This window comes from Musca autumnalis, unplaced genomic scaffold (assembly GCF_047663935.1).
Source record: "Musca autumnalis isolate F117 unplaced genomic scaffold, ASM4766393v1 scaffold_1, whole genome shotgun sequence".
NCBI lineage: Eukaryota > Metazoa > Arthropoda > Insecta > Diptera > Muscidae > Musca > Musca autumnalis.
Genome location: NW_027411644.1, coordinates 43,467,872 through 43,490,958, shown reverse-complemented (window position 1 = coordinate 43,490,958; position 23,087 = coordinate 43,467,872). Strand labels below are relative to the sequence as shown.

At 35.5% G+C, this 23,087-nt stretch overlaps 1 protein-coding gene across 6 annotated transcripts in view; it reads left to right on the top strand.

Annotated features, from left to right (window-relative positions):
• Positions 1–23,087, top strand: part of LOC141397482 (uncharacterized) — a 163,681-nt gene that overhangs the window by 13,432 nt on the left and 127,162 nt on the right. For 3 of the 6 annotated variants that reach the window (XM_073973818.1, XM_073973868.1, XM_073973840.1), the window contains exon 2: positions 12,123–12,759. In XM_073973818.1, coding sequence (XP_073829919.1) covers positions 12,555–12,759 — 205 coding nt within the window. In that variant the 5' untranslated portion in view covers positions 12,123–12,554. Of the gene's footprint in view, positions 1–12,060; positions 12,760–23,087 lie in introns of all 6 variants that reach the window. The other 3 variants (XM_073973807.1, XM_073973848.1, XM_073973829.1) reach the window with 3 other exon arrangements.

The following is a 23,087-nucleotide window of genomic DNA, read 5'->3' as shown; positions in this document are numbered from 1 at the left end:
GCAGTGATGATGTCCCGGAACGTCCTTTCCGCTACCCGAACATCAGAAGGATTGGGCAATTCTCTGAAGCGGTGATTGGTGAACTGTCTGAAACTCGGCCAATCAGCTTTTTTATGATTGACGAACGTACGGCGGTCTGCTAATGGAGACAATTATGGGGAGATGGTCTGATCCAAGGAAAATGACGGGTTGCCAGGTAACGTCATTTGTCATTTTGACCAGGTGACACGATGGTTATGTCAGGCGAACTGTGACACTCTCCTCTAATTCTGGTAGGGACGTCCTCATTGACCGTGTACCTCTCTGGTCGTTTCCGAGGGCCGAATGCCACATCTCATGATGCGCATTAAAATCCCCCAGGACCAGACGATTATGACCTTGCAAGAGCGGGCTAATGTCAGGCCTATAATCAGGGATACAGCTATTTCTCGGCGGGATGTATACATTCAGCAATTCTAATATATATAATATTCGTTGTAGACCCCCGATGTTATATACCATTTTTCATATCTCGACGATATAAAGCGATATAGCGATGTGTGTTCGTCCGTCTGTACATTATAAATTGTAATCAAACTCCAGGCCGTAATTATGGACCGATCGTCACGAAATTTCGATGGAGGTCGGTTTCACATCAGAATAGACCGCTATTGTTATTGGTGATGATCGTAAAATATTTAGGGAAGAAATGGACCAAAAACAGTATTTTTATCCGAATTTGTATCTGCTCTGAATGTCGCAATCATAGTCCGATCAGCGCGAAATTTTAAATAAGATGTGAGCTTATGACAGATAAGAAGTTTGCAAGTTTATATGATGATCAGAAAGTTTTTAGCTGGTGAAATAGTCCGAAACTTTTGTGTGAAAATTGAACAACATTTTGATATATATCTTATATCTTTGTTCCTGGTAGACACATTTCGGCCATCCTCGACCTTTCTATAGCTGTCAATTATATTGATGTACGTGCTCAGATAACAGTGTTACAGCCTAGTATATACAAAAATTACACAGTTTTATTTTAAGAGGGTTGGCGTTTTTTATTTGGGATGACGACTTCTATTTTGTTTTTCAAAATAGTCAGGGCTAATCCCATAGTCGTTGTTTTAACATTTTATTAAAACAACTATAATTTATTAGTGGGAAAAAATTGGCGATGTTTACCAAGGGGTAAGGCAGGGAAGGCTATAGTTTCAGATCTCGCCACAGATCTTCATCAGTTCCCTTGTTTCTTGTTTTTCAACAAGAAACTTTTTATACCCAAGTGTCAATTGCCCGCTCAAATAGATGCGTGTGCAAAGAAACACTCTGATCGAGAGTTTCTTTGGCACTACCTACCTTTGTTTGCAAGTGAAGTTGCTCGAGTTTAGGTAGTGCCAAAGAAATTCTCGATCAGAGTGTTTCTTTGCACACGCATCTATTTGAGTGTTTTCTTCCACCTAGTGGATAAGTTGAAGGCAGTAGGCATTAAAGCACCTAACATCTGTTGCGAACCTATGCTAATACAAAAAGGGCTTTATTCGCACTCGGACTTCAGTGAGTTACTGAATAAAAGCTTTCCACATGAAAAACCTGTAGTGAGCAACAACAGATTCAAACATCTGAACATATGCAAGACTTCTTGTCTATCTCTAGATTATACATCCAGAAACCAATAGTGCCATTCTCTAGCTCATTTTTTAAGTTACCGACAAAAATCGGTAACATCTTATCCTATTCTAGGGCAACTTTAGTCAGCGACCCACCATTTATAGTTTGGCACTAGATGGCAACTGATTTTAATACTGAATAATCTTGAACCCGTGACCTACTTTGGAAAATTATTTCCGAGGTGGGCACTGGTGGGCATCATGACTAAACCCTTAGTTCAAATTTAAGTATATGATCAAATTGGCATTACGAAATACACTAAGAAAATATGCAGCTAACTAGAATTCCACAACACGCTTAAAAAACATTTTAATGAAAATTAAGTTATTATCCCCTCCTTCAAAATCCACTATAATATTTTGCTATACGTATTAGTTTCCCGATATTTTGAATATATTTACTTGCACTTAAAATATAGGTTGTACTCACAACAAAAAATATTAGTCAAATGTTCCGACTTTTGAAGCTATTCTTAAGAAGATCGCGTTCGAATGAAACAAAAATTTATTTATTTATAAAAAGGCCCATGTAATAGCTGTCAAAGTTGCCAGATGTTGTACCAAAATTTTGACATTAATTTTTTTTGTTTTTGACCACTGTGCAATGAGTATATTTGGTAAAAATTTCAAAAAGATCCTCGAACATCCATTAACTACACTTATGCGAGGTAGGTGGTATCCGAAGGTAGAGCCGGCAAACAAACGACCATCGTTTTGACTGCTGTCGGCCACCAACATAGTTTTTTGTTCATTTGTCGCTTACTTCATGTTGTTTCAGCGGTATTTTCTCTCAGATCAATGAGTATACCCCGATTCATATTAGCTCAATGATAAGGACCTACTGTTTTTTGCCGAGTCCGAACGGCGTGCCCTAGGACACCACTTGTACAGAAGTTTTTCATGGCTGAGATACTCAGGAAATGTAGCCAACATTACTGAAGGGTATTTTGCCACCGTTGAAATTTTTGATGTTGCCTGGCCGGGGAATCGAACCCACGACCTTTAGCGTGCAAGGCGGGTGTGCATACCATTGCACCACGGTGGCACCCCATCATATCTTTTACAACACGTATTTCAAACACAGTTCACACCAATACTTTATTCTCGCATTACGTATTTCACTACATTATTGGAATTTTTATTAAATCGTTGTTGAAAAATGTACTGAAAACAACGGCATAGAGGCATTTTACAACAATGAAATGTTCTGAAGAGTTGTGTAGTGTAGTAGGGAATATTTTTCGAACAGAACATGTTCAGAAAAAATTAACGGTTTTAGAGATACGGTGCGAAATGTATAAAAATTGTGGATTTTTGGATATATTTTGAAATCTGAGGCAATAAATGTAGTTTTTCTAGTTCATTATTTCTCCAAATATTTTATTCTTGTCCTTATCTACAAATTTGCTTCCGAGGTCAGAAGAAGATTCGCATTGGTTTCAGAGATATATCCCCGAATTTCTTTAAAAACTCAATATTTAACCAATAAAACCCAACTAGGGTTTCTTGTCGTTTGGGTATGTAATTTCAAAAAATCCTCAGTTCGAATTGTTTGCACAAGATCACCTTAAAAATATTGCACAGTGTAATACTTTTCGTAATAATTTCGGAATGAAGCTGTGCCAAAAAATTTTTCGAAATGATTTATTTTTGTAAAACTTTTTGACAAATTGCTAACGCATCTACCTTAGTTGGTGGCGCGAATAGGTTTTCATAGTTTGATTTTTTTATTCACGAGCAAATACTCTATCGAATCGAATGTCGTAATTAGGACCCTGATCTGTTTCTGAAAGAAATATTAAAATGTGCAATGTTTGGATGAAATCGGGTCCCTCCCGAAGGAGAGAACCTATATGACCCATTTTCGAACTTCAACTAAGTAAAATATCACGAGGTGCAATGCATGCATAAAATTTGTTGATCAGTTTGAGAGTCAGACAGGCGGACGGGCATGACTAAATCAATCCCAAACATCCACCATAAGATGGAGGGTATATTAACGTTATCATTCCGTTTCAAATACGTCGAAATATTCGTACGTCTTTCCATCCATCTGTCTATCTTTCGAAATCAGGTGAAAGTTTGCTGCTGAAGTTTTTATTACTCCAAAGGCGATCGGTATAAATTAAAATAAAATTCTGGGAGGATCTTGATCAGGTAAGGAAGGACGCTAAAAGTTTCACAGATGCTTCTTTGTTTGCAAGCAGGTCAAATTTGAAGATGGGGCCATGTTTTGTTATAGCCACCATGTAACGGTACAGCCGAATTTTAAGTATTTTGAAGTTTTTATAGTCTTTTTTTATTTAGGTACATGTTTTGGACTAGTCCTCATCTAACGGTGTCACCCGATTTCAGGTAATTTGAATTTTAGCTGCATGTTTTCACCGAAATTTGCTATAATTTGGCAATTAGGGTTCAGAGAGGTTAAAATATTTCTTCACGAAAAAGTGTGCATATAGGTCAACGTTTTGGGATTATAACGCATTGATATAATAATTTGCGACCATATTAATGAGGATACAATCCTGTGTGGATTTGGACATATCCGTCTACTGCAATCACTATGGTTTGGTATAGCCCCCATATAACAGTACCTCCCGATTTTCGGTATTCTGAGGAATTTAGTTGCATTTTTTGATCGAACTACCTATAATTTCATATTCCCAATGGCTACAAGACTGTTCCACCAAATACTGTCAACATAGGTCATTGTTTTGGTATAACTCCCGTATAACGGTACCTCCCTAGGATTTTAGTAAATATTGCAGACCGAATTAGCTGTAATTTGGCATTTAGGATTCCTTGTGGTCAATTGTGTCCCAGTGACCACCACAAATTGTTAACAGAAGTCAATGTTTTGGTACCTCTCGATTTTTGGTATTTTCAGGATGATATCTACATTTTTTGACGGAAGTAGTTGTTATTTGATATTTGACGTTCCCAGTGGCCATAAAATTTCTCCATCAAAAATTGTCAGCAAAGGTACACACTTAATTTAGGTATTTGTGGTATCCGTGGTCATATAATACAGTATAGTCCCGATAATCCGGACACTCGTTAATCCGGACAACGCGGTAATCCGGACATCACATATTTTTCTTACCTCGATAATCCGGACATTAATATGTGTTCCTATCTACAGCATTACATTCTTACGAGGGGCACTAAAAATCTTCTTCGTATGCCGATAAGGGGATATCCTATATCACAATGATTAAAAACTGGTTTACTGAATTCAGTAGTGGCCGACACCCGCAAAAAACCAAGGTCGTGAGAGTCGCCTAAAATCGGACTTGTGCCAGAAAAAAAATAAGGCCGTTCGTGAACGGATAACGCAGGATCGTCATGTTATATACCGTGAGATAGAGGCATCCATGCACCAACTAACATTTGATTTTATCCAGTAAAATTGGACAATCGGTCAAAAAATGACTCTTGTGGATTAGTGCAAAGAAATTGTGAATAAAAACAATCTCGGTGCTTCAAACGACATGTATATAATCGTCACAGTCGACGAATCTTGGGACAATGCTTAAGAGCTCGAAACCAGACAAGGGTCTTCGAGAGCGAGCAGAATCCAACGAAAAGTGTTCATTTAAGAAGACCTTCGAAGCAAATGGTCGGGTGTTTCTTCGGCAAAACTGACCGTGTGGCGACTATACGGCTAGGAAATTTAGGACGGTTAATTCTGAGTGGAACACCACAATTGTTTTACTTGAAGTCTGCTGAGAAGTTCGAAAAACGAACAAGAGAAGACGAATCATTATGCATCATGACAATGCGAGCTCTCACACATCGATTCAAACCAGCGCCTGTTTGATCGGACAAAACGTGGAATTTATGGGCCATGCGCTTACAGCTCTGACTGGGGATATAATGACTTCGTCATATTCCAACACATTAAGAAAAAAGGCGTGGTTAACGATTTTCGTCGCCAGTAGATGCTGAAAAGTGTTCAAAAACTATGTTTTGGAGGTGTCTCAATCAAGCCACTGCACAGTGTCCGATTTTCCAAAAAACTTGGCCAAAAATCGAAAAAATTGTTTATCAATTTACACTAAAAAGGGTCAGATATTGTTTATAGGATCCCAGTGCGTGTAGTTATGAAAAAATATATACATTTCTTGTTTAATAAGTGGGTATAAATAAATGCAGGTCGAAGTGACCCTATTTGGAATTTGTTTTTTTTTTCAATATTTAAGTTGTTTATAAATCTATGATAATATGCAAAATAAACAACGGTTATTAAATATTTTCTTTTTGTAATTGTAATGAAAGGTATGTGAAACGTATTTAAGATGCTCAGTGACGCCAATGAATTGTGCGTTCTTTAATAATTGATGTTCGTACTTGTTAATTTTTTTCAAGATCAATTTTCACAATAAATTATGAAAATAGTTGTGAGTAATATCGAGTTGGGCCGTGTAATTTCCCAGCAAACCAATCGTACCGACATCTTAACGAAATCGGAACAAAATTCGGACGATACGTCCGATGTCTGATCCGAAATCGTAACGATATCTTAACGAAAGTTGTATGAAGTGGTTGACATAATTTCGGAACGAAATGTCCGAGCGACATCGTATCGATTTCGATCCGATTTCGTAACGAAATCTGAAGAAAATCCTTGAGAAATTCGGAAAGGAAATTTCTTTCCGACATTCGTTCCGAAATCGGAACGAAATCGATACAAAATCTGAACTATTTCCGCTTCGAAAAATCGTTTAGAAATCGGAACGAAATCCGAACGACGTTGCTTCCGAAATTGTTCAGACGTGTCGGACATCCGACATTTGGTTTGCTGGGTTATCATTTCATAAAAAAGGAAGGGTTTTTTACCAATTTCCAACGAAACATCCTGCGCATATTTGCACTTTTTGTTTTCAAGTGATATTTTGTCTTGCAGGTATGTACAGATTTTCTTTCATTCAGAATGTCAGAATATGGTATAGGGTCACTTTTTGGCGTTTGGGTATAATTTGGAGTTTTGGTATATTCTAAGACCTATTGTAAAATTTTATGGCAAACAAATTTCTAGAATATTTTGGTCTGATCCGATCACATGTTACAGGAGATTTTAAAGATTTGTTTTTTTAAGAAAAATATTCCTCTCATTCTTGTCAGTAAAGTTGCCAAATACAATACACCTAAAGTGCTAGGATTCCAAGTGATCTTAACTCAAATATTTCCAAAACTGTAGAAATGGTGGAAGATTGCAACCCCATTTTAGTTTCTTGGTTTTTTGGCAAAATTAATACCGATATTTTCTTAGTACTCGTATGTAATACAAATAGAGATTTCTTTTCTTTGGTAACTTATAGTGAAATTTAGCAGAGAACATTTTTGTCTTTGACGGCATTCTTCTAAAATGATGCTTTGTATGACAATTTTGCCAAAACGCACATGAAGTACGCCCTTAACCCTAAAATGTGTTTATAATTTTGCATATTTCTGGGGTTTAGGTAAGGTATAGAGTTTTGGTGTATTCTAGGAGCCATAGTAAAAACTGATGGCGAACAAATTTGTAGAATATTTTGATCCGATAAGATTACATTTTATAGGAGGAGGGACCAAAAAGACCCCTTAAATGAGCGCCTGAGGGTTAAATAGTATCAAAAATGTAACCAGCGGCCCGAAAAACATAAGAAGCAAAGGTTTGGTCAAAATCCATTGATTTTTAGAGTTTTGGCCAGGTTTTTCGGAAAATCGGACACTGTGCACTGTAAACAACCCAACACATGGTCGTATTTCACACTATCCTGAGTATGCTTAGGATAAAAACTGTCAAATTTGCCAAAAAAAAAAAAAAAATTTCAAATGACGCCTGGCGACAATGCGTCTTGTGTAGGCCAGAATATTTTTAGTGCTCCTCGTACTTCATTGACGTTTTCGTTCTTAACAGGTGCATAAATAAGAAAATTTAAGTTTTTCAAAGCTTTCGGTCCAAATCTCGACTAGATAGTCACTGTCAACTCAGTTATGCAACCAATATGGAAATAACTATATGAATCTGCCAAATGCTTTTCCTATCGTTCAACCATTGATAACTGGCTATGACAAGCAGCAGTATTTAAAACCTAGGTTTGGGTAGCCTAGTTCCGTGATAAATCGATGTTGTTTGGTCCTTTCATCTAAAGAGTTAGTTCTATAGACCTCCGATTAGTGAGAAAGTGTCTTGTTAGCATGTAATGTATTCCAAGGATATTTTACCTAGATTAATAGGTTATTTTTAATTGGGATTTATAGCTAAACACGGTCCTTATATAGGAATTTCTATAAATTTAAAACAAAGTAGCATGTCCCCTTTTATTTTCATTCTTTGGAATTCAAAATTACCAGTAACTAAGAATTTAAATTACATTTTGTTTTATTCGTAAGATATATCTTTTATATAAAACAATATATCTTTTTTGTTATAAGAAGCTCATGTCCCATGGACAAGGAAAATATAGTACAGAATAGTACTTGGGCTACGAAGTTTATATCCTTAAAAAACTATGAATAAATATTCACCAGTTGTAGAAAAGTTTCAGATGACGAAATAATCAGCAAGTATCACCTAAATTAAGCTGGAGGAATATAAAAAGTAAATTTTGTAGCCAGGGAATTTGCACCAGGGCATAAAATGGTCGCAAACATAATATATGCTTAATATGAATTTGTTTATTTTATATGTCAGGTGATTATCTAGTAAAAGTGCATTATTAATGGGTTACCCCTAGTTGTGCTGGCCAAAAAACTCATTTTTCATGATTTTTTTGTCAAAGAAACTACCAATATTTTAGGTAGATATTTTTTGTACCTGGAAGAGCACATCTTGAACTGCTTCTGGAATTGTTGTTGTTGAAAAAAATTACTTAGTCTTGTGGGAAATGTCTACCTGCGAAACACTTTTTTATAAAAGCGTTTTGCGGTGCCAACGATAGCTTGAAAACGGATGGGTCGATCTTCGTACATTTTTGTGGGCGATTTAAGAACCTAATAATCTTGTCTTTAAGTGAAACAGAACTTTAAAAATCGATTTAACAAAATAATTGTGAGCTGTCAAAATCAAAATTTCTAATTTTAACGAAAAAATGGACAGATTTTTGTCCAAAATGCGGGCAAAATCTTTAAAAAACAAGTACAAAAGTATCAGACGACCTTGCCGACAGAGATATACCCTCAGCCTATTTACGACAAACCGAATTAGTATATTTTCAGGATTTTGTGGCCCTTTTTGGGCATTTAAACTTGTCGAGAAAAATGTGGATTCGGATTATAGTTCAAAAGTGTTGCTGAGGAGGAGGTACTTGAAATAATCGAGGAGGTACTTGAAGTAATAGACCGAAATAGTCCATTCTGCAAGTGGACTTTATTTTGGAAGTCATATCTTTCGATAGATATCGCGCCCACTAAACAGGACCACACCAGACAATTTTTCAGAACATTTTTGAACTTTTGTGGGGGAGGTACCTGAAGGAGTGGTCCGATATGACTTATAATCGGACTTAAACTAAGTTTGGACACAATATTATGAAGGTCAAATTTTGGACCGAATCGGCAGATCCGTTCGAGAGTAATTGCGCTCGGGCCACTACACACGGGGTCATAGGGGTTTTTTGAAATTTTCAGGCTATTTTCTCAGGAAGTATGTTCTTGCCCCTGATGATGAAACTTGTATGAAACCGTATGGGGGGCCGTGAATACAAGTTGTTACAACAAAAATCAAAACGATTCGAGAGCAGGTCCTAAACTGAACTTTTCCGAAAATTTGTGGACCGATTGAGTCCATATTGGAACCTCATCTAAGTTTGGTAGAAATTTCACGATGTGCAAAGTATGGACCGAATCGGTTATTCCCTTCAAGAGATATCGTGCGCACAAATTTTCCGAACATTTTTGAACTTTTGTGGGGGAACTTAAACTAAGTTTGGACAAAATATTGCGATAGCCAAATTTTGGACCAAATCGGTTCATCCGTTCGAGAGTTATCGTGCGCACTAGCCAGCCAGACATACAGACAGACGGACGTACATTGCTAAATCGACTCCAAATTGTCTGAAACACATTTCGTCCAAACATACATGGGGTCTAAAACCATTATTTCGGGTATATACCATTATGAAAGTGTATATACCCTCGTTATCATAAATGCTGAGGGTATAAAAATCTGTCTCGCTTAAAGACAAGCTTTTTATGTATATAATAAGCTCACCAAACTATATGAAGATCGGTCAATTCGTTTTCGAGCTATCGTTGACACCGACTTAAAAAATGACATTTCGAGAAACACGCGTTTCAAGTTTCCACGCTACATACAAACCACAATAAATTGTTCCCTTCCAATGCTCATATCGTGCTCCGATCGTGTTGAAATTTTTTGCGGCATACTCTAAACTACCTGTTCTTCAAAATAAGCTAATAATATTTTTTCGATTTTTTTAAAGTGACAAGTAGAGGTAACCCCTTAATGATTTAAGAGTACAAAATTATATGTATTTGTTATTACTCGGCAATCCGGACAATTCGAACTCCGGTCACCGCCGAAACATGTGGTGTCCACAGTATCGAGATTATACGGTATCCCCACCTATAATTAAAGAAAACTAATTATTTAAATATAGTACAAAATATTTAGTGGTTGAGGGTATAAAAAGTTCGGCTCAGATGAACTTTTTATACCATATTATGGAGGGTACATTACGTTTGTTTTTCTGTTTGTAACACATCGAAGTAATCATTTGCGACCATATAAAGTATATATATTCTTAATCAGGATAGACTTCTAAGACGATCTTGCCATGCCCGTCTGTCCGTATGTTGTAATCACTCTAGCATTCGCAATAATTGAGTGTCTTTTTTCCATAGGCAGGTCAAGTTTGAGGGTGGGCTATATCGGACCACTTTTTGGTATAGCCCCCATATAACAGTACCACCCAATTTTCGGTATGTTGGGGATTTTATATACAATTTTTAACCGAATTACCTGTAATTTAAAAGTGGGGGTTCCTAGTGATCACAAAACGTCTCCACTGAAAACTGTCAACATAGGTCCCCATATAGCAATACCTCCCGATTTTCGGTAGTTTGAGGATTTTCGCTACAATTCTAACCCAAATACCAGTAATTTAATATTTGAGGTTCCCAGTAGCCACAAAAAATCTCCTCCAATAATTGTAAACATAGGTCCATGTTTTGGAACTGCCCCATATAACGGTAACTCCCGATTTTCGGTATTTTGAGAATTGTAGCTACATTCTACGACCGAACTACCTGTAATTTAAAGTTTCCCAGTGGTCAGAAAACACATCCACCAAAAACTGTCAATATAAGTACATGCTTTGGTATAGCCCCCATATAACAGTTCCTCTCGATTTTCGGTATTTTCAATTTTCGACAGAACTATTTGTAAGTCGACATTTGAGGTTCCCAGTGGTCACACAACATCTCCACCAAAAACTGTCAACATATGACCATGTTTTTGTTTAGCCCCCTATATACATTTTAAACATAGGTCCATATTTTGTATAGCCCCCATTAAACGGTGCCTCCCCATTTTCGGTATTTTTGACCGAACTATCTGTAACGCGAAAAACTGTCAACATAAGTCCATCGTTACCTCCCGATTTTCGGTTTTTGGATTTTACCTACAGTTTTTGACCCTAGTATCTGCAATTCGACATTTGAGGTTCCCAGTGGTCACAAAACTTTCCACCAAAAACATAGGCCGACACTTTGATATAGCCCCATATAAGGTTCTCGACCAATTGAATACATTTTTTATATTTTTTACCTTAGTTAGGTATTAGTGGTTAGGAAAGAAAATAATTATTCCGCTTTAGTTCAGAATATTTTATGGTGGAGGGTATAAAAAGTTCAGCCGGGCCGAACTTAGCGCTTTTTTAATTGTTACTTGTTTACTTATTGACTTTAAGAATTACAAAGAGAATCATTTTTAAAATTCCTTTGAATTTTTACTGTAGACTTTAAGTACTAACCAAAGTGGCAATGCCATGACTATGTTAAAGATCAGTTTTGATTGACATTTTCTTTGATTAACCAAAGTTAACAAGGATGTCTATTGCAACTTTTTGTATAAATATTTGGCTAACGTCGTTTGCATCAATTCCAACACACCGTGTCAGCAATTCATCTTCATCTGTCCATAAGCAAGCAAAAGTAACGTCATCGAACGAAAAATTGTTGATTCATGTACGGTACGGTTTGATTATTTGATATATTTGTTTGTGTGTGTGTGCAGTTGGATATGTAGGTTTTACTTGTGTCTGACTGTAATATTGGCTGTGTTTTTGTATAGCACACAAATCGATCGATAGGAATTATCGAAATCGTTGGCTATGTTGTTTTTTTCCACGTTTTATTTTGTGTTACTTTTTTGTTGTTATTGCTGTTGTTATTCTTATTCTAGATGGTTTATTTGAGAAATTGATTTTTTTTTCTGTGGTTCGTGTTTCTATTTCATTGAGGCAGTATGCCGTTGAAAGCAAAACATCATCTTTCAGTTTGTTATGGCCGCGCTGAAAACGCGTAAATTAATACAACAAGAAAATCGGTCGGCTTAAAAAAATCAAATACACGAAAGAGAACAAAAAAATCTGCATATAAAAGAAAAATATCACAAAAATAGGCCTGTAAAAATGTGATTAAGAGGAAAAAATCAATACCATTCCATAAAAAAGTGAAACAAAAAATTGACAAAGGAAATTGTTGTTTTTGACGTATCAATCAAACAAAATTATTTCACAATTAAGAAAAGGAAATCAAATAAAAGAAAAAAAAGAAAATTCAAATCAAATCAAAGCCAATTATTGTGTGCAATTGTGTGTGCTTTACTCTTACCCAGTTTTAGTGTTCAAGTGTTTCTTGGAAATTTACTAATACGAGGCAAAAAAATACCATGTCATGTATTGGATGGATGGCTTCACATTTGATGACAATCTAATCAATAATTCATTTTTGAGCGGTGACAGCAATGGTGAATTAAGTGACAATAATCATCGTATTTCACGCACAGCATCTACCAGCACTGGAGCCAGAAATCGTTTTAGATCTTCATCCAATCGTAAATCTCAACATTTAAGAGGATTATCGGCAACATCGAAAGCAAGTAAGTTTCTTAATGTTATATTTTCCTAAAAATGAGAAAGACAGAGAGAGGAAAAACAACTAATAACAAATATTTGTTGTGCTGTTGAACTGCAATTTGCTTTGTTTTTATTTATTTTGTGGCTTATTGGGGTTAATGCTTGGCTAGGAGAAAAATACACAATGCTCTTCGTAGAAATTCAGAAAAATTAAAATACTTTTTAAGCTAAATTTAAAAGAGTGAATAAAGATTGCAACAAATTCATGGCCCTAGCATATGGGGTATATTGTCCTGCTAATAAAATCCCATTAATATTGTTCACCAATTGAAAAAGTTCAAAATTGTTTTATAAAGTCTTCTTGGTATATTTTTCTTTCCTTAAAAAATGGGAATTAATTGGGCGCCATATAAAACGAATGATAAGTTACCAGGATACATGAAGTTATCTGCAAACAATTTTATTTTCTGTCAATGCACCCATCCCTGCTGGAGATGGTAGTATTTGCTGCAGATTATGATTCATGTTAAAAGTCATCATTATCGTCCTATGTGACGACTCACAGTATTCACAACTGTGTATATTTTCCTAATACTGTGTAGCTTTATTATCCCAACATCTAAACACGACTATTAAACGATCGATAGTTTTGCCAATATATTCGTATATCTTATCGGCTACTTTGCCATATTGTTTACCCGCCTATCTAGACGAAATAAAATGAAATATTTGCATTAAATTTTTTGGCATAAACATTATGGGTTTTTATGGATCTATTAAACAGTTACAACAGTTTACAATCATCCATCCATAAAATTAAGGTAAACATTATGGTGAACAGTGGTTGATAGATTCGAAAAAATTTCATGAGAGCATGTGATTAAATGAAACTATTTCCATATAGGACATGTGATCTAGAATGCAGTCCAGTGGGCCTATTCTCTAACTTTTTAACAGTCGATATGGTTATTTTATATCGATATATCGATTATTTTTTCGATAAACTTTTTTCTGTAAACACATGGTTTAATAAGAAAGGTTAGCCAAAGCTTTATGTCAATTTAAATTTTTTCATTCGAGTATGCCTAAAACTTCAAAACAATATAGACAAACTGTGTATGTGTGTGTGGTGTTTGAATAATATACCAAACAATTTTAAAAACAATCGAATTCAATGATTTTTAAAATTGTTTTTAGACCATTTGTATGGAAGAAATTGGTGAGATTTGCATTGAAACAATCAGTTTATCATATTCACAACTCGATTATGTGGAGAAAACTTAACTCTTCATTCATTTTTCGCGTCTTTTATAAAATACTCAAAAAATGGATTGTAAACAAACCCACTTGTTGCTTTTATTTTGAAGTTTTAGGAATTCAATAAAAACAAGGGTTCTATAAATTTTTTTCATTTAAATCTACCTCTTTACTTATACCATGTGTAAACATATTTTACAACTTTTGTTAAAAATGTCGTTATGAAAACAACACCAAAATTGTCGAAATTTAAAATTCGACAAAAATGTTCAATATTGGATTTGCTTTTGGTTTGTGTGTATGTTTTATTTAAGAATACATTCAAAATTGAAAGTTTTTGAAACTTTATCGACAAGTCGGATTTGTTAAAAATTTAGAGAATAGGCCTACAGTTCTATATTTACTTCAAACATATTGGACCTCCTTTTTATAGTCTAGTTTAACAAGATTGAAAATAATCAGCAAATGTTAGGCAATATTACGCTGAGGAATTTTAATATTATATTGCATAAGCCCTTTCTGATCCACTGTGTATATTAAATAGATCCCTCATAATTTTCTGTTAACATAGAAGCTTATACTGGCGATTATGGGCGGTAAGTCCCCATTCACTATAGTAACTAAGGAAATTCCAACACATAAGCGAGTGTACACAAATACAATTTTATAGGATATCTTTGGGCTTGAGGTCTCGAGGTCTTTAGTATAAACAGAACCTTTAAACTGTACTTCTTCTATAGACGCCTCTTAAGGTGTTCTGTAGACACGCTTATGGCGTGCGTTTTATCAGCAGAAGATCTCCTGAGTTTTTTTTTTATACAAACCAGAAAACTGTTTGATATTTTCCATATACTACAAGAGTCTTAATGAGATTTTCTGTGCACAGAAAACCTCAAGAGATCGAGAGTCTATAGACATCATTAAGAGGCACTAACGTACACAGAAATTTATTTCGGGGGTCCCACTTTCTGTGTACAAAAAAACCTCAAGAGATCCAGGGTCTATAGAAATCATTAAGAGGCACTAACGTACACAGAAATTTATTTCGGGGGTCCCACTAGACCAACTATGACTTTCTGGAAGCAAAATATTCAAAAAGTGTTTAAAAAGAGGTATTTTGTATATAGAAGGCGTAAAAAGGACTCAAGTGGTCTTCTGTCTAAAGCAGACTTTGAGAAGTCTTCTGTACACAAACAACCTTTTGGAGATTTTCTGTCTATAGAAAACCTCAAGTCGTAATATACCTATAGAATAATCCAAGGGGCTATCTGCCTATAGTAGCGGTATACAAGATAGAATACCTAGAGAGGTATTCTATTTATGAAAGGCGTCAAGAGCTCTTCTGACTATAAAATACTTCAAGAAGTCTTGAAGACCTCAAGAGGTCTTCTGTGTATAGAATGCCTCAGGAAATGACCTCAAGAGGTCATCTTGCTAGAGAAAACGTCACGATGTCGTATTCCTATAAAGGACCCCAAGAGGTCATATGGCTGTGGAAGATCTCAAGAGGCCAACTGGCAATTGAAGACCTCAAGAGGTCTTCTGTATTTAGAAGACATCAAGAGGGTCCACAACACGTCTTCTTCTTAGGTCTTCTGTCCGTAGAAGACCTCAAGAGGTCTTCTCCCTATAGAAGACCTCAAGAGGTCTTCTCTCTATAGAAGACCTCAAGAGGTCTTCTCTCTATAGAAGACCTCAAGAGGTCTTCTCTCTATAGAAGACCTCAAGAGGTCTTCTCTATATAGAAGACCTCAAGAGGTCTTCTCTTTATAGAATACCTCAAGAGGTCTTCTCTCTATAGAAGACCTCAAGAGTTCTTCTCTCTATAGAAGACCTCAAAAGGTCTTCTCACTATAGAAGATCTCAAGAGGTCTTGTCTCTATAGAAAACCTCAAGACCTCGAGAGGTCTTATGTCTATAGAAGATATCAAGAGGTCTTGTGTCTATAGAAGATATCAAGAGATCTTCTGTTTATAGAAGACCTCAAAAAGTCTACTATCTATAGAAGACTTCAAGAGGTCTTCTATCCATAGAGGATATCAGGAGATCTTCTGTCTATAGAAGACCTCAAGAGTTCTTCCCTCTATAGAAGACCTCAAGAGGTCTTCTCTCTATGGGAGATTTCAAGTGGTCTTCTCTCATTAAGAAACCTCAATAGTTCTTCTCTCTTTAGGAGACCTCAAGAGGTCTTCTCTCTATAGGAGACCTCAAGAGGTCTTTTCTCTATAGAAGACATGAAGAAGATATCAAGTGATCTTCTGTCTCAAAAGGTCTTCTCTCTATAGAAGACCCCAAGAGGTCTTCTCTCTATAGAAGATCTCAAGAGATCTTCTGTCTGTAGAAAACATCAAGAGATCTTCTGTTTCTAGAAGACGTCAAGAGATCTTCTGTCTGTAGAAAATATCAAGATGTCTTCTGTTTATAGAGGATATCAAGAGATCTTCTGTCTGTAGGAGACCTCAAGAGGTCTTCTGGATGTATACGACCGCAAGGGGTTATATTGCTTTGGAAGACTTCAAGAGCTCATATGGCTACAGAAGACCTCAATAGCTCATCTGTATAGAGAAGACTAAAAGAATACTCAAAATATCATCTAACTGTAGAAGATCTCAAGAGACCATCTGGCTATAGGTGACCTCAAGATGTCTTGTGTATCAAAGACCTCAAGTGGTCTTCTCTCTATAGACCTCAAGAGGTCTTCTCTCTATGGAAGACCTCATGTGGTTTTTCTCTATAGATGACCTCAAGAGGTCTACTCTCTATAGAAAACATCAAGAGGTCTTCTCTCTATAGAAGACTACAAGGGGTCTTCTCTTGTCCTCTGGACTTTGAATTTTACATGTGTTCTTATTTCGGTGTCCGCGACTGTTTTCAAAAGAGTTATGCTCCAATATAAATGGACCAGGTTATGCTCTCCATACCGGATTTTACAAATTAGTAGTTTAAGTTTTTTTAGCTGAACTCGCTAATGTAAAAGCCCCGTTTTCGCGGGAAAACACAGTCATGGAAATTGGGGTTTTACGTTTCGTATGTTGTGTAAAAAGTACTAAAATTTCTCTCAGTGTATTCAAATAACGGTTGCTTTCGTATCAGATTATCTTCCTCCACATCTGAAGCATATTTCCAAACCTTTGAACGGCAGATTTGTTCGCGGAAAACCCAGTTTATTGAAGAAAACATCAAGGTTTTTATAAGAAATTTTGATGTTTTTCATAATTATTTTGAAAATGTTCCATCTTATCAGCATCCGAAGCACTCGATTGTACCCGTCGAGGTTGTCTGTGTCGTATTCTATCTTAAAGTCTAAAGAAGACGTAAAAAAGGTATTCTATTATGGAAGGACCTTATGGGATCTTCTGTCTATAAAATACCACAATAGGTCTTTATAGCCTAGAAAACCCCAAGAGGTTTTCATTGTATAGAAGGCCTTAAAAGGTATTTGTTTATGGAAGAACTCAAGAAGTCTTCTGTGTTTAGCGTCGCTAAGAGCTACTCTGTGTACAGAAGACCTTGAGAGTTCTTCGGTATATAGCAAAGCTCAAGAGTTATTCCGTCAACAGAATACAATAGGATGTCTTTCGCTTATAGAAGACTTAAAGTAATATTCTGTGTAAAGATTACCTCAAGTAGTATTATGCTGTCAATTATCTCTTAAGATCTTCTGTCTGTAGTAGAATTCAAATGTCTTCTGTCTATAGAATACTTCACAATGCCTCTTTTCTAAAGAAGACTCCGAGAGGTCTTCTGTTTATAGAACGCTTTATGAGTTATCTGCCTGTAGAGTGTTCGTCCGCCTATAGAAAACCTTAAGTGGTCTTTGGTCTGTAGAAGACCCCAAGAGGTCTTTGGTCTATAGAAAACCTCAAGAGTTATTTTGTCTATAGAATACATCTTCCCATAGACGACTCCATGTAGTTTTCTGACTACGGAAGACTACAATGAGTCTTCTGTCTGTAAAAGTCCTCAAGAGGTATATTGACTGTAGAAGACTTTTACAGATCTTCTGTCTACAGAAAACCACAAGAATTCATCAAAAGGTCAGGAAATCGTATGTCTATAGAAGAACTAATGAGGTCTTCCCTTTAATGAATACCTCAAGAGGTCTTCTCTCCACAGAAGAACTTAAGAGGTATTCGGTCTATGAAAGAATCTGGTCTTCTATCTAGGCAAGAACTTTAAGAGGTCTTCTGTCTATAAAAACCCGAATAGGTCATTATTGTATAGAAATAGGTCTCAAAAGGTCTTCTGTCCGTAGAAAAATTCAAGAGGACTTATCGTCGGTGTCATGCTTAAGTATTCCATACGCCATTTGCCTGATTCGAGAATAACTAGCCCCTTAAAAAGGCAAAAACTTAAAAATAAAAAATTCAGCTGAGCCCGGCTGGGATTCGGACCTGGGTCGCAAACTAACTGACAATGTTGCTGACGTCTTAGCGTTCTCAACCATAATCCACTCAATAAATCTTTCGATGTGAAAGACATATACAGTCTACGATGGAAAAAAACCCATTGGCTGTAACATGAATGTAATATTGAAAAATCGATTTCTGGAATAGAAGGGGGACAAATAATTCGTATTTGGAAATAAAAAGCTTCAATTTGAAATTCACAAATGCATATTTGCAATCTTGGATGTATAAATAGGGCTTCCAAATGGCGAAAATTGTCTAGCAACAACAACATCTAATATGCCTGAGGATGGTAGCCTAACCAGCTAACGAAACGATCGTCGCATAGTGGTTGATGTGTGTGTAGGACTTCGCTAGATATCAATTTTTCAATGTAATCTCCTTAGGCCATAAAGCTCGATTAATTAAATTAATTAAAATCTCACAAATAATGGCCTTCGCACCTAAAAAAGGCAAAAAGTTAAAAACTCAAGTTAATGTTTGATTCTATACAGTCTAAAAGTGGTGCAAAAAGTCAATACTTTAAGAGCACAATTCTAACTAACTAAACTGGAAGAATATATCAGAAGTTGATTTTAGTCAGATATCTGTTATTGTCTAGAAGTTATGGCCAATTTTCTTAATTGCAAAAAGTTTCTGATTTGTTCCATGTGTTATTTTTTCGTGTTTTTGGCAGTTTGATTCACATGGAACACGATATATCACATTTTACCAAACCAACTTTTTGTCAATTGTGTTCCACCTCCCTTACGTAGCGAGAAACTATAGGAGATTGAGAAAAACCGACCAAACAATCTGAAAGAGCATGATTCAAAACCTTGTAAGGTACATTTATCTCAAAATGTCAAAAATGGCGTATGGAACACATAAGTATGACACAGACGTTATGCCTGTATTATATCGGATCAAGATGATGTTTGTTAAAAAAAAAAAACATCAATAGGTGTTCTGCCTATAGAAGACCTCAAGAGGAGAAGACATCAGGAAATCTTTTTTCTTTTTGAAGCATTGTGGCGTTTTTTTATTGGGATAGCGTTTGCAATTTTGTTTTTTTCAAAATAGTCTGGCTTAATCCCATTGTTGTTGTTTTAATATTTTAAAACAACTATTTTATTAGTGGAAAAGATTTGGCATTGTTCGCCAAGGGGTAAGGCAGGGAATACTATAGTTTCGATCCACGCCACTGGATCTCATCAGTTCCCTTGTTTCTTGTTTGTGGATATTCTCCACAGGTTATTTTTCAATAACTTCTTCAACAAGAAACTTTTTATACCCAAACATCAATCGTCAGCTCGAAGTATAAAGGTAAGCAAAGAAAAAAGTTCAATGAGAAGTTTTTCCTTGGCAACCTCATACAACTCCGACGAAAGTGTCTGCGAAACAATTCAAACCTCTTCCACTTGTATGTGTCGTCGAATTTTGACGAATGCACACACCAAAATTTGGTTGGTCTGCTTTACAGCAAAAACAACACACTTCGTGCCAGTGTCTTCAATTTGAAGCATTGTGGCGTTTTTTTATTGGGATAGCGTTTGCAATTTTGTTTTTTCAAAATAGTCTGGCTTAATCCCATTGTTGTTGTTTTAATATTTTAAAACAACTATTTTATTAGTGGAAAAGATTTGGCATTGTTCGCCAAGGGGTAAGGCAGGGAATACTATAGTTTCGATCCACGCCACTGGATCTCATCAGTTCCCTTGTTTCTTGTTTGTGGATATTCTCCACCGAAGTTATTTTTCAATAACTTCTTCAACAAGAAACTTTTTATACCCAAACATCAATCGTCAGCTCGAAGTATAAAGGCAAGCAAAGAAAAAAGTTCAATGAGAAGTTTTTCCTTGGCAACCTCATACAACTCCGACGAAAGTGTCTGCGAAACAATTCAAACATTCGTCAAAATTCGACGACACATACAAGTGGAAGAGGTTTGAATTGTTTCGCAGACACTTTCGTCGGAGTTGTATGAGGTTGCCAAGGAAAAACTTCTCATTGAACTTTTTTCTTTGCTTACCTTTATACTTCGAGCTGACGATTGATGTTTGGGTATAAAAAGTTTCTTGTTGAAGAAGTTATTGAAAAATAACTTCGGTGGAGAATATCCACAAACAAGAAACAAGGGAACTGATGAGATCCAGTGGCGTGGATCGAAACTATAGTATTCCCTGCCTTACCCCTTGGCGAACAATGCCAAATCTTTTCCACTAATAAAATAGTTGTTTTAAAATATTAAAACAACAACAATGGGATTAAGCCAGACTATTTTGAAAAAACAAAATTGAAATCTTTTTTCTATAGAAATAAATGGAAATAAGTTTGCCAAATTATATCGAAATCGTTTCATATTTGGATATAGCTCTCATACATATTATCCGTCGATTTGAGGTATTTGACGCACCAAACACACTATGTCTGTCTAATATTGGTGAAATTTATAATATGTGATGGAAATTGTCGTTGAAGTAAGCTCATGAACTTATTTTGAGAACGGTTCAGATTTGGATATATGTATGTAGCTCCCATATATACATATATATATTTGCCCAATTTGACGGAATTTGGACTAGAAATAAATATGGCAAATTATTTTGAAGGCAGTTCCGGTTTGTCCGATTTCATGTATTTGATGTGCCAAACACAAAAATGAACAAACATTTTGATGAAATTTGGAAAATCTGACGGAATTAGTTAATTCTCTTTCGAGTTGAGCTGTTTAGACCTAAGAGATACATTGACAAATTAGGAGTCTACCGAAGTCCCACGCAATTAACCATTATGCTACGTTTCACGGGTGGTTAGGCCGATCTTCAGGCATATTAGGATGTTGTTTTTTTGTGGCAGACGATGGTCTAGAAAAAAATTCACTACATTATATTGAAATTTTGGTGATGTGCATATCATACAGTCCGTCCGCCCGACTTTGATCCTTTCCCTACTGTTTTATTCTTTGTTAAGTCCTGTATTTTTAATTTGTGAATTTTTTAGAATTTCATAATTTAAATCGACTTTTTTAATTCAAAAAATTTTTATGGAAAAATTACACTGTGCAACATTTTTGAGCCAATCGCGTGCAAACAACTTCTTTCCAGAATTTTATGAAAGTAGAGGACCAATAGGCAAAAACCATATTTGGGTTTTGTTTTCTTAGATCGGGTTCGGTTTTTATGGCCTCATCTAAACATGATTAAAAATCGAATTTTTAAAACAAATCGGGGCTGTATCTCTGAAACCAATACGAATCTTGTTTTGACATCTGCAGCAAACTTGTAGATAAGAGCAAGAAGAAAATATTTGGAGGAATAGTGAACTCGAAAAACTGCATTTATTGCCTCAAATTTTATAATATATGTAAAAATTCTATAATTTGTGTATATTTCGCAGCGTATCTCGAAAAATGTCAAATTCTTCTTAACGTTACCTTTTGGGAAAATATTCTCTGGAATATAATACACAACTCTTCAGAACATTATATTGTTGTAAAATGCCTCTATCGCCTTGTTTATAGCGAATTTTTCAACAACAATTTGGTAAATATTTCAATAATTCATTGAAATCCCCAACATGAGAATAAACAGCCTGTGTGAACATTGTTTGAAATAAGTTTTGTAAAAGGTATGTTATGAAATACCCCTTAAACAACGTGAAATAAAAATTTTAGAGTTTCAGAATGTTCTGAAGAATTGATGGCCACATTGTTTGGAAAATTTTTAGAATGGTCACTTGTTTCAACTTCCAACAGTTCAGTTGTTACTGACCAGAATTTCAGAAATTATGTAAACTTTTCTATGTTTTAACGAGTTTGAAGCGCTAGATGTAGCTTTTCCTAGTTCATCTGTTTGACACATAAGTTCTACTACTTTAGGGCTACAATATTGCTGAAGACTGCAAAGCAAAATTTTTATTAGTTTCGGAGATAAAGGTCCGATCACTGGAAAAAAGGCTCATTTTAGGTCGGTTTAGATGAGGCCATAAAATCTAAACCCGATCTAAGAACACAAAACCCAATTATGGTTTTTGTAGTCTCAATATGTACTTTCAGAAAATGCCCATTAGAAGTTGTTTGCATTTCCAGTGTTGCACAGTGTTATTAAAGTTCACATTAAATTGATTTCATATCAACCAATTAGTAATTACAAATGTTATTTTCAATAAATTGCACATTTTCAAACATAAAACCGATCGATCATAAACAAAAGTCAACATTTCATTGACACAGCCACGACTACCATATATCCAACAGCGAAACATTTCAGAATACTTTTAATCGAGTTATTGGCAATAAAGAAAATATCTATTGAAAAGCGTAATGTAATTAAATGGATTATTAACCTGCAGGCATTTTGTTGAATCATCATCGTCATGACACGTGAACTTTATTCACGCTGTGTATTAATCGTTTGTATCGCAGTTAGTTGGTGGTGGCCCGGGTGTGATGCAAACTATTAATATTCACTATTTTGTTAAAGCAAAAAAAAAAAAATATATATATGAAAAATTATTATATAAACACACAATATTTATTAATAAAAACAAATGTATGCAGTTCAACAGTACAATAAATATTTACATAAGGTATGATTAATTAAACAAATATCCTGTTTTGCTTTTAAATCCGCACAAAAATGAACAAGAATAATAAAAATTAAAAAAATAAAACAATAATTCTATAAAAATTCACAGCGATGATG